This window comes from Vigna unguiculata, chromosome 4 (genome assembly GCF_004118075.2).
Source record: "Vigna unguiculata cultivar IT97K-499-35 chromosome 4, ASM411807v1, whole genome shotgun sequence".
NCBI lineage: Eukaryota > Viridiplantae > Streptophyta > Magnoliopsida > Fabales > Fabaceae > Vigna > Vigna unguiculata.
In genome coordinates, this window is record NC_040282.1 from 4358923 (window position 1) to 4371562 (window position 12640).

The 12640-nt window shown below is 33.1% G+C and overlaps 1 protein-coding gene across 1 annotated transcript; it reads left to right on the forward strand.

Moving 5' to 3' along the window:
- The first annotated feature begins 7455 nt into the window (after positions 1-7455).
- LOC114181633 (pectate lyase-like) lies at positions 7456-9205 on the forward strand. The gene has a single exon (XM_028068139.1). It carries the CDS (start codon positions 7577-7579, stop codon positions 8900-8902), a length of 1326 nt encoding a protein of 441 aa, XP_027923940.1. The 5' UTR covers positions 7456-7576; the 3' UTR covers positions 8903-9205.
- Positions 9206-12640: the final 3435 nt, after the last annotated feature.

Here is a 12640-nt window from a genome sequence, read left to right on the forward strand (position 1 = left end):
CAGCTACAAAAGCATCCCCCAACTAACCAGAAAGAAAACCACACTCCTAATCCACTATGGATTTAATCCACAAATCTGGACACAAGCACCACTTCGAGTATGTGAATCTCGCATTAGAAACATTATTAGTTATCCACATCCAAGCCTTGGCTTGGCTAAGTTGAAAACTTCTTCACCATCCTTCACCTTATTCTTGAAAATGATTCCATTCATATGCATCCAGATGGTCTATACAATAGCAATCCACACATACACTTTCAAATAAAATTACCTTTTTTACTTAATGAGTATTAAGTTCTTAGTATTTTTCTAGACTAATTGTTATGTATGAACTCTTGCCATTTGAAGAAAAAGAAAACAATTGAGTTGAGCAAGTTGTGTTGTAAGGATTGACCATAGTTGTGTTGTAAACACATAAATCCAATTTTATTGCAAATAAGTGGTTATCCCTTAGAACTTATATGGTTACCTTCGTATCTGAATTTGTACATTAAACAATGTACATGCCTGTCAACCAAGCCGTTGTGCCGATAAGAACCCTAACACCAACATCACTACATTTATTGTTCCATGGTGCTATTCAGTTTGTGAAAAAAAATCAAAGTTAATTACTTAAATATAGTTTGTAAGGAAATCGATATCGTACACCATCTATGTGGTTATTTCTTTTCCACATTATACACAATTATGAAACAACTATTTTATTTATAAATGTTCAAATTAACTAAATTAGTAATCAATCAAAAGCCATAATAAAATTTATGATAGGAACACCAATTTTTTCATAATTCACCAAGAATGAAAGTGTCCAAGTTCTTTTCATGTACACACAGATCCAATTCTGTTTCAATTAAGTGCTTATTGCCTATGTTGGTGTATGGCCGGGTACATCCCGACCCAATAAGACAAAAATGGTTGGGATCACCCCGGCCCAAGTATGAGACACATTCGTTGTGGCCCAGTCACTGGGGTACCTGCTTTTCACCTTTTCTCCAACACAACACAGAGGGCCCAATAAGTGTGATGGCCGGATATATCCCGGCTCCTTTTGGCCGAGTACATCCCGGCCCAAGGGAGTGGCAGATAGAACATGTGATTATGGCGCAGAGGTACAGAGGAGCAGCGCGCAATGTCAGCCAAAAAGGAAAGAGTTGATATTTGGCAAAGTACAGACGGACAAACCCCAAAAAAAGGAAGGAGTTGATATTTGGTGAAGTACAAACGGGCAAACCCCAAAAAAGGAAGGAGTTGATATTTGAGAAGTACAGATGGCAAAACCCCAAAAAAAGCAGGAGTTGATATTTGAGAAGTACAGACGGCCAAACCCCAAAAAGGAAGGAGTTGATCTTTGACAAAAGTACAGACGGACAAAACTCAGAATGGAAAGAGCTGATCTTTAACAAAGACACAGAAGAACAATCTCAGCCAATAAGGAAAGAACCGATGCGTGCAACCTCAGTCGGAAAGGGAAAGAATCGATCCTCGAATACAAACGGCCCGCAAATAATAATAACAGGTCCATTAAGAAATTAATATAAATTAAGGCCTAGTGAACAGGTAAAGGTACGCTTTTCTCACTAACCTACTGCACCCCATATCAATCACTCTCTAACTTGAGCGTCAGAGTGCCTGTAGGTACCCCACCCCCGGAGTGCAGACGGCAGGGAGATCCAGGAGGAGTCCAGGGAGGAGCAGGAGGAGGTTCGACACAGAGGGTTCTTGAGATCGTCTGGTTCCGCACCGAAATAGTATCGATCAGGTACAACCTATAAGTTATAGGGTTACCTTTGTGTTTCTGATTTTTGTACATTCAACAACTGTCAACCAAGTCGTTTTGCTAAGAACAATCCTAACACCAACATCATTTCATTTATTCTTAATCATTGAAATTCGGTTTGTGAAAAAATATAAGTTAATTAATTTAGGCTTAAATATATATTTTGGTCCCTATTTTCGTTGTTTTTATTCAATTTGGTCCTCATTTTCGTTTTGTGTTCAATTAGGTATTAATGTTCGTTAAACTTTGGTCAATTTTGTCCTTTTCACTGACGGTGTTTAAATAGTTAACATTTTTTAACAGTACATGCCACGTGCCAGCTGTTGTTTTTCTTTTAATTTTTTAATATTTAAAAAAATTAAGGTATAAATACACATTTGGTATCCAAACTTTTTCGGAAAGTTCAATTTGGTACCTGAACTTTAGGAATGTTCAATTTGGTACCCCAATTTTCTAAAGAGATTCAATTTGGTCCTCTCCGTTAAGTTGGAGTTAACACCGTGTCCGTACAGGACACGTGTCAAGCCACGAAATTGGATCATTTTAAAAAATTTGGGTACTAAATTGAACCAAAAATTTAAATTAGGTACTAAATTGAAAATAACTATTACGCTGCCACATGTCATGATTGTAAGCTGCCACGTGGCACGATGATAAACTGACACGTGCTAGTTTTTAATTTTTTGGAAAAAAAAATTAATTTTTTTGAAAAAAAAAATAAAAATAAAATTAAAATTTAATGGCTTGACACGTGTCCTGTACGGACACGGTATTAACTCCAACTTAACGGAGAGGACCAAATTGAATCTCTTTAGAAAATTGGGTACCAAATTGAACATTCCTAAAGTTCGGGTACCAAATTGAACTTTCCGAAAAAGTTTGGGTACCAAATGTGTATTTATACCAAAAATTAATTTTTTTTTAATTTCAAAAAAATTGTCCACATGTCAATGCTAATGCCAAATGTCAATTTGTGGTTTTGTTATTTTTTTTTGTTCAATTTAGTCCCTATATTCGTTATTTTTGTTTAAATTAATCCTAATTTTTGTTAAAATAAATCAATTTTATCCCTTTCAAATTTAAACCAAATTTAATATCTTTTATACAAATTATATTAATATTTTCTAACATTGACATTTTTATTAATTATTTTTTAAATTTAATTATAAATTATTAAATTTAATTATAAATTGAATAAAATTCCTATATTTAATTGTTAAATAGAATATAATTATTTAAAATATTATAAAAATATAATTATTAAATATTTTTTTCTAATATTTATATTCTAAAATACTTTTAAAATTGATATTTAAAAATAAAATTTTAATATAAAATATTTTAGATTTTAATATCTAAAATTCAATAAAAATATTAAATATTTTAGATTTAAATGTCAATTTTACAAATGTTAAAATATATTTTTAAAATTTTAATAATTATATTTTAGTAATAGTTAAATGATTATATACTATTTAACATTGAATCTAAGAATTATATTCAATTTATAATTAAATATAATAATTTATAATTGAATTTGAAAAATAACTAATAATGATTTCAATTTTAAAAATTAAATTATTTCATTTTAAAAAAAATTGGGACTAAATTAAACAAAAATAACGAATATAAGGACTGAATTGAAAAAAAAAAATAACGAATATCAAGACTAAATTGAACAAAAAGAAATAATACAACCAGAAACTGACAGATGCAGTAGCATTGACATATGACACAATTATGACTTGACACGTGGATAATATTTTTGAAATTAAAAAAAATTTCAATTTTTTTTTTAAATATTTTAAAAAATTTTAAAAAAAATAGAAAAAAATAACAAGAGCTAACACGTGATGTCATGGATTGTTAAAAAACGTTAACTATTTAAACACCGTTAGTCAAAAGGACCAAATTGACCAAATTTTGACAAAAATGAAGACTTAATTTAATAAAAACAATAAAAATAGAAACCAAATGTATATTTAAGCCATTAATTTAAGTAGCATGTAAAGAAAAGGTTATCACACATCATTTATCATTTATGTGATTATTTCTTTTACAAATTCTACACAATCAAGAAATAAATATATTTATTTACAAAAGTTCAAATTCACTAAGTAATCACCATAAATGATGTGTCAATTTTTTTTTCATGTCAAAAGAAATCCAATTTTCTACCAAATAAGTGGTTACCTCTCATAAATTATATGGTTACCTTTTTATCTGGCTTTGTACATCAAATAGTGTATACCAAGTGGTATGATAGCACAAAACTATTCCACGTGTGTACACAAATCTAATTCTCCAATTTCGTTACAAATAAATGGTTACTCCTCATAACTTTTATTGTTACGTATATATTTGGCTTTGTAATGTATGTGGTACTAACCAAACAACTCTGGTAACAACAATCCTAACATCAACATCACTTTCTTTATTCTTCCACGTAGCAATTTGGCTTGTGAAAAAATAAAAAATAATTAACTTATAATGCTTGCAAGGTCATCTAAAGGTCATTGGGTTAACAAACTAAAGGTCATCTAAAAGTTAATTATACATTTGTAGAAAAAAAAAAAGGCCTTAAGGTGAACTCATAAAGGAATCATGTTTTATATGAAAGTTCGGTTCATGATAGTCACCAACATAATTGCTTAGTACAAAATTATAGACGTGGGTAACCATATAAATTCATAGAGGTAAAATAAAATGTTAGTCATAATCTAGATGTCCAGATACAATACTTATTAGATATGACGTGCATCTGATATGCTAATACATCTATTTTGAAAATAATAGGATACAATACATGATATATGTATATTGAAAAGCACATAAAAATTCTTAAATTTATGATAAATATATGACTCATATTGTCTGAATCCAAATTATAATCATATGTACTAAAGATTGTCAAAATAAAAAAAAATTATAAATTATTGTTATCACAATAGTACTACTGCTTTATAAGATAGATACTTTATTGATAAGTATCGGTAAAGTATATGATATAGATATGTGTCTGACACGAATACGTGATCCAAATTGAAGTATTGATGCATCTAACTATTTATGTGATATTTATGTGGTCATCCCTTATGTGAGTCAGTTTAGTAGAAGCAATAACAATCGAATATGTGATATATGCCCTGTGCTAAACAACATAGGAATCAATTTTTACCAAGTGAGCACACTACAAGCAGTTTGTTTAAATTAGTTCATTAAGATTTATGGGGACCTTATCACACTCTTTCATCTTGTTACTTGCCTTTGATATTTTATTTCTCAACCATGTTATTCCAAAAATTTCCTCACCATCTCTTTGTCTGTTTCTAAATACAATGAAATTCCTATGATCCCATATACTTCTAATCATAGTCACCCATATCACCTTCTGAAACTTATTTCCTTTTACATTCAAATCAGACATAAAATTGATCAATATATTGTAAAGTTTGGTTATGTTGTGTTGTTAATACTTCAAATCCTTTAAAGCAAAGATTCCAAGCAAAGTTAGATACCATACACTCAAAGAAAAGATGTTGAACTTATTCTTCATATATACCACAAAGGGGCGCATAAATTGCAAGATAATTGCACCCCTCTCATTTTGTTCCTATCAAGATATAACTAGCAAACATTTTTACAAAAGCCTTAAAAAAACATAATTTAAGTCTCTTTTATCTTTATTTAGTTGATTTTAGATCTGAAAACGTCAAGAGCTTACAGTGTTGAAAATGTGAAGTTTTGAAAAAGACATACATCAAAATTGTTGCTTTTTATGAAGATTTTAAGCAACAATTTTAAAATTGTTGTCGTACTGAAAATTATGGTTTATTACCTACACCTACGCTCACCTAGACTACGCCTAAAAAATTATTGTCTAAACTTTAACCCCCAGTTTTTGTGGTTTAATTCACAATTTTGTGTTGTTGCTTAAAGTAATTTTTATTATAGAGTCAGTTGATAACTTACGATAACTTTCAATTCTCAATGTATAATTTATCTTATGAAATCTTCTAATTTTTATTATTCATCTAGAAATAGTTTGATCAATGCAACAATTAATTCATAATTAGAGTAATTAAATGATAAATATATTGATCGGACAATGCATTAAGTAAGGTGTTGCAAATGTCTATTGCTTTGGCTTTTTTGTATTTCAGGGTCTCTCTGGTTGACCACAAAATTGTAAAATATGATCCGTTGATTTTTTTTTTTCAAAATTGAGTCAAGTCGTTATGAGGGAGGACGACATTAAGATGAAGTCGTCCTCCACCCGGCCGGTTTCCTTTTTTTTTTAAAAGCAATGTCTTCATTGGAGATGACAGTTTTGGTTCAAATGAAAAGTGAAGTCGTCCTCTAACATGACAACTTCACTTTTCACTTTTTTTTTTCAAAATTTTCAATTTTCAATTTTCATTATTTTTTATTTTTTTCTTTCAAAATTTTCACTTTTCACTATTTTTTCTTTTAAATATATAAGATTTTATAATTTTTCCTATTTTTTTTTTCAAATTTATCAGTTTTCATTATTTTTCCTTTTCTTCAAATTTTTCAGTTTTGATTTTTTATTTTTATTTTTCACTTATTATTTTTCCTTATTTTTTTAACTTTTTCAGTTATCATTTTTTTGAACGAGAAGTTTTATGTATTTTTGTTTAAAATTTTTCACTTTTATTTTAATTATTAATCAATGTTAAAATATATTAATTTAATATTTATTTTTATTCCATTAATTTTTTTTACTATTTATTCATCCAATAAGTTTAAACTAAAAAATAATTAAAATTTATTTATTACGAAAAAAATAACTGAAAAAGTGAATTTTTTATATTAGAGGACGACTTTACTTTTTCCACCACACACAAAACGTCCTTTAAGGACGACATTGCCTTTTAAAAAAAAATAAAGAAACCGGTTAGGTGGAGGACGACTTCATCTGTAATGTCGCCTCCCACCTTGACGACTTAAAATTTTTTGACAAAAAAAAAATGAATGAATCATTTATACAAATTTTATTTAAAATAGACCCAAAAAAAAAAAAACCATGTTGATTTGCTTATACTCGTATTTTTTGATTAATATAAAAAAAAAAAAAGTCAAACCTATATCATCTTATCTATAATCAAACTTGTATTGTATGATATGTAGGTAAACAGATATCGTTTGATAGATTAATTTTGTATGGTTGGATGAGTTGACCTCACATCGTATAACAAGTATATAAGACCTAATAAGTGTATTTTATGATACTTACCGGAGAAACATATAGTCTTTGATATAATAATAATAATAATAATAATAATAATAATAATAATAATAATAATAATAATAATGTTCTCTATGTATACTTTAATGTTTTATTGTGATTAACAATCGATCAAATTAATTTAGTGCAACCATTCTTATTTTATAAATTAATACAACAACTTTTAAAAAATAATTATTGAATTTTAAGCAGGGTGAAAAATAACAAATAATTATTCCGCTTTTTCAGTTGTATTTTTGAAGTTAACATAAATATAGCAGAGTTTTATGGTTGAGATTGAACAGAAGGATTTGGAAGCCACATCTTTAGTTGCTAAAATCGGAATCACACGCCGCATCTGAAGGGTGACCGTTGTTATGTTAAGGCTTTGTGTACTATAAAAGAGATGAAGTGATGGAGAAATAACACAAGCCAAACAACGATCTCTCATCCTCTGCTCTAACTGGCACAGTTGCCAAGGTCTTTGTTGGGTTTCAACAGAGTTCCCTAGACCTTGGACAACCTAGCCACACAAAACCAAACAAAAAACCATGGCAGGAAGTGCTGCAAAGGTTGTCTTCACCATGTTGCTCACTTTGGCCATCATCATCCCATGCCTTGAGGCTGGCATTGCTGAATACGACGACTTTCTGAAAAATCAAGCTGAGAAGGCCCACGCAATCGCTCTCGAGTCCTATGTGCCGACTCCGGAATTCGTGGCCAGTGAGCTCAATTACCATGTTCATCTTGCCATGCAAAACAGCACCAGGAGGGGACTGAGGGCGCCCAGGAACCCTGCTTTTGGGCCATGTGACAGCACCAACCCCATTGACAATTGCTGGAGGTGCAACAAAGACTGGGCCAACGACAGGTACCAGTTGGCCAAATGCGGAAAAGGGTTCGGAAGACGCGCAGTGGGAGGCCTCGGTGGACCCATTTATGTTGTCAATGATACCTCCGACGACGACATGCAGAACCCTAAGCCAGGAACCATCCGTCATGCTGTCACCCAACAGGGTCCACTTTGGATCACCTTCTCACGCAGCATGAGAATCACTCTGCAGCAGGAGCTTATGATTTCCTCCGACAAGACCATCGACGGTCGTGGCGCCAACGTTCAGTTCAAGGACGGTGGTGGCCTCACCATGCAGTTCGTGAACAACATCATCATCCACGGCATTCGCGTGAAGAACATCGTGCCTAAGGATGGTGGCATGATCAGGGACTCTTACAACCACGTTGGACACAGAACCAGGAGTGATGGTGATGCCATCTCCATCTTCGGAGCTTCCAACATTTGGATCGATCATGTTTCCCTCTCTAACTCTGCCGATGGACTCATCGATGTGATCGAGGGATCCACTGCCATCACCGTCTCCAACTGCCACATGACGAGACACAACGATGTGATGTTGTTTGGTGCCAGTGACACAAACCCCCACGTCAATGACAAGCTCATGCAGATAACGGTGGCATTCAACCACTTCGGGCAGGGACTGTCCCAGAGGATGCCAAGGTGCAGATTTGGATTCTTCCACGTTCTTAACAACGATTACACTCACTGGCAAATTTACGCCATTGGTGGAAGCTCAAAGCCAACTATTCTTAGCCAGGGAAACCGTTTCATTGCTCCCAACCTCGATTTTGCAAAGGAAATCACACACAGAGACTACGCTACACCTGAACAATGGATGCAATGGCAGTGGCAATCAGACATGGACCTTCTCATGAACGGTGCCACTTTCAACACCACAGGTGCTCCCATCCAGATGACATACAAGAAGGGTCTCATCATGAAGCCAAGGGATGGCACCCATGTCAGCAGGCTCACACGCCATGCTGGTGCTCTCAACTGCTATGCTGGCTTTCCTTGCTAGGGAATATATATATATATAGATACACACACATGTGTATGTGTGTGTTCAATTTTCCTTTCTGAGACATTACAGAAGATGTATGGTTTGTGCGCTTTTAGTTGGAGGATGAGTAGACAAGTCTTCTGCAACAGACATTGTTGTTTGAGCTTGTGAAAGAGAATAAAGTGCTTCATGGGGGTTCAATTTGCAAGAAAGAAAGTTCCAAGTTACTTGTCACCTTTTTTGGTATTCAGTGTAACTTTTGTCCTCTCTTATTCATCAATATATTTTATCACCCTCATTAGGGGCATCTTTTAAATATAATCCTCTTGCTTAATATAATCATATTTACTATTATATATATATAAAAATATATATGCCATACACAACTATCTGTTATAGCTTCTTCAATTTATAATATACTAGTTCAAGATTAAAATATATAAAAAACATTTTCTTTGCTAATTAAAAAATAATTAATTTATTTGGAGTTTAATACCAAGAATTAACATAATCTCCATTATATTTAATTTAAATAAGATAAAAAAAAAGTTAGATTGAAGTTTCACCAAATATTTTTATAATTAATTCCACCTGGAAAATTATATTAAAAAGGTGAAACTAAAAGTATACACTATAATTATAGCTTTCTAATAAATAAAAATGATTTTGTGTAGTATTATACTATAATTTTTTGTGAATTATTTGAAGAGACTTTTATAATTATAAGGTTTGAGAAATGTAAACTAAATAAATTCAAAGAGGTAAGGATTAACGAAAAGCAAGTTTGATTAAGAATAGCAGAAATTATTATCACTTCATAAATCTCTCAACCCTTCTTAATTATTTTTTTAGAGTTTAGAAATATTCTTGAAATTTTTATATAGATAAATTTTCTTCCCTTTTCAACAATTAATTATCTGGATCACAATTTAATTTATGAATTAGGGTATAGAAACGCATTAAATGGAGCACTTAAGAAAGTTAAACCGAAATAATAATTGATATGGATTGCAATTTCTCAAAATTCACTCTGGATTCTAATTTTCCACAAATTTTTTCTTGTATTTTTTTCTAAATTTTTTAAACAATAATTGCTTAAAAAAGCTATCATTTTTCCTTAAAAAAAGCTATCATTTTACCTAAACCGTGAAAAATAAATGTGCTGTTCATGCAGATATTGTTTGTAAAAGTGGTTTGAAATAAAAATATATATATTCAAGTGTACGAAACTATATTACGAAAATAGATTAACACTTTCGATTTGTTCATATTTTACATTTCACCATCCGCAATTTTTCTAATAAATAAATAATTAATGATGCTAGGAATAGTTTAAATTAAATAAAAAGTAAAATTATCTATTGAAAACTATTATAAATAAATTTTAAATATTTTACTATTTATTTATTACTTTTAAGGCTTAAATGGTCTTTTGGTCCTAGTTTAGGACCACTTTTTTCACTTTGGTCCTACCTTTGAAAATGTTTTCAGTTTGGTCCTATTTTTCGTAATTTGTTTTCAATCAAGTCCTTTTCGTTAACTCCGTCAAAATCGTTAACGGAACAGTGCCAGCGTGGTTTTTGCATTGTGACGTGGATACTGTTCAGTGAGTTGGACGTTTGCACTATGCTGACCATTTAATTGAAAATGTGGATTTGTTTAGGGTTAATCTCTGATTAAATTTGGTTTAGGTTTAGGGATTTCGTCGTCGCACTTTGAAATTGTGGATTTGGGGGGCCAATTAGGGATTTCGTCCTCGCTCTTTGAACTTGTGGATTTGGGGCTCGCATTAGGGATTCTGGCATCCAATTTCGTCGCTCATCTTTGCTCAATCGCTGCGGAGGGAAAAAGCGATCTCATCGTGAAGGTATGTCGTGCTTTAGGTTATTACTGATTGTCGGAATTGATTGGGTTTAGTGTTAATGATTAGGGTTTTGTATAATCGGTGCTGCATTGTTTATTGTTTTCGCTGGTGACCCACCATTTTTAATTGCTTCTGTTGTCGCTATCTGTGGTGGGTGGGTTTCATGGTTACTTGTCGGTTTGTCGGTTTGTCGGTTATAGAAAGCGTATTTGTTCCCCCCATTTAAACATTGTTTACCATTTGCAGGTTTTTTTGTGGGTTTTTTTGTGTTTCCAATGTCTGATGAAAGGTTTGAGGTTGTGGTCCACCACCGTGGTGAATTTGCTAAAAATGAGTGGTGTAAGTATGTTGGTGGAGAAACTACTCATTGGTCATGCGATCCTGACCACTGGAGTTATTTCAAAATATTGGGGTCTCTTAAGGAAATGGGGTATCATAGCGTAAAGGGATTATGTTATTGTGTGGAGATGTTGTTGCACCCTTTGAATGATGACAGGGGTGCACTTAATATGCTTCATATCGCAAGACATTACGGTGAAGTGCATATGTTTGTTGTGCATGGAGTTGATGAGGCCCAGGTAGATGATAATATAGTGGAACCTGAAGGAGATGATGGGAGACCTGTAGAGAGTGGAGAAAACAGTCATGCTGTTAGTGAATTTGAGGTACTAGGAACTGAGATTGTAGTCTGGTCTGCTCCACCTGAAGATGTAACTTCTGCTCCAGTTGATGATGCTAGGAACGAAGACACTGAAATTGGATCAGATGAAGGTGAAGTGGTTGACAGTTTAAGGAGGTGTGGTGAAGAAGAAGTGGGAGTTAAGAATGTGGGCACAGGTGAAGAAGAAGTTGGAGGTGAGAATGTGGGCACAGGTGAAGAAGAAGCTGGAGTTGAGAATCTGGGTACAGATGAAGCAGAAGTTGGAGGTGAGAATCTGGGTACAGGTGAAGCAGAAGTTGGAGGTGAGAATTTGGGTACAGTTGAAGCAGAAGTTGGAGTTGATAAAGGGCTGGATAATGAAAGGGATTGTGATGATGAAAGGGTTGAGGTTGATAGTTGGATTGATTCTGATGCAGACTGTATAGGAGATAGTGATGGAGACGAATGGGGTTGTGGTAATGGAGGTACTGAAGGCGTAGTTGATGTAGAAATAGATGTTGATTATGGTCAAGGCGAAGTTGGTCCTAGTTCACAAAACCATGATAGTGAAGACAGTGCAAGTCAATCAGAAAATGATGGTAGGAGTAGAGATAGAGGACTGTCTGATAATAGTTGGGAGTCAGAAGAGTTATGTAGCATTGAAGGCAGTGGTAGTGAGACAGAACATGATGGGATGAGTGGTTATTTTGGTACATTTAAGAAGCCTAAGTCCATGGCTGATTACAAATGGGAGGTGGGGACAACCTTTGTGGACAAGGAACAATTTGTTGATGGGGTACGAACGTATGCTGTTCATGCTGGTAGGAACTTGAAGTTTGAAAAAAATGACAAGGAAAGAGTGCGGGTGAGATGTTTAGGGGCGCAAGGAAAGTGCGAATGGTCCCTTTATTGTGGATTTCTGGTTTCTTGTCAAACATGGCAGCTTAGGAAAGTTCAAAACCGTCATAAGTGCAGCAGAGAATTTAGTATAAATTTGATGAATTCAAAATGGTTGAGTAAAACCTTAGACAACACATTAATAGAGAATCCTAATTTGAAGCTGGTTGATATACGAAATAAAGCTGCAAGGAAATGGAATACAAAGGTGTCAGTTTCAATGGCTCATAGGGCAAAGCAACTAGCAGCGAAGGTGGTTGAAGGATCTTTTAAAGATCAGTATAGAAGGATTTATGATTATGCTCATGAGATAATCAGATCAAATCCCGGATCTACAGTTAAAGTTAAAGTGGAA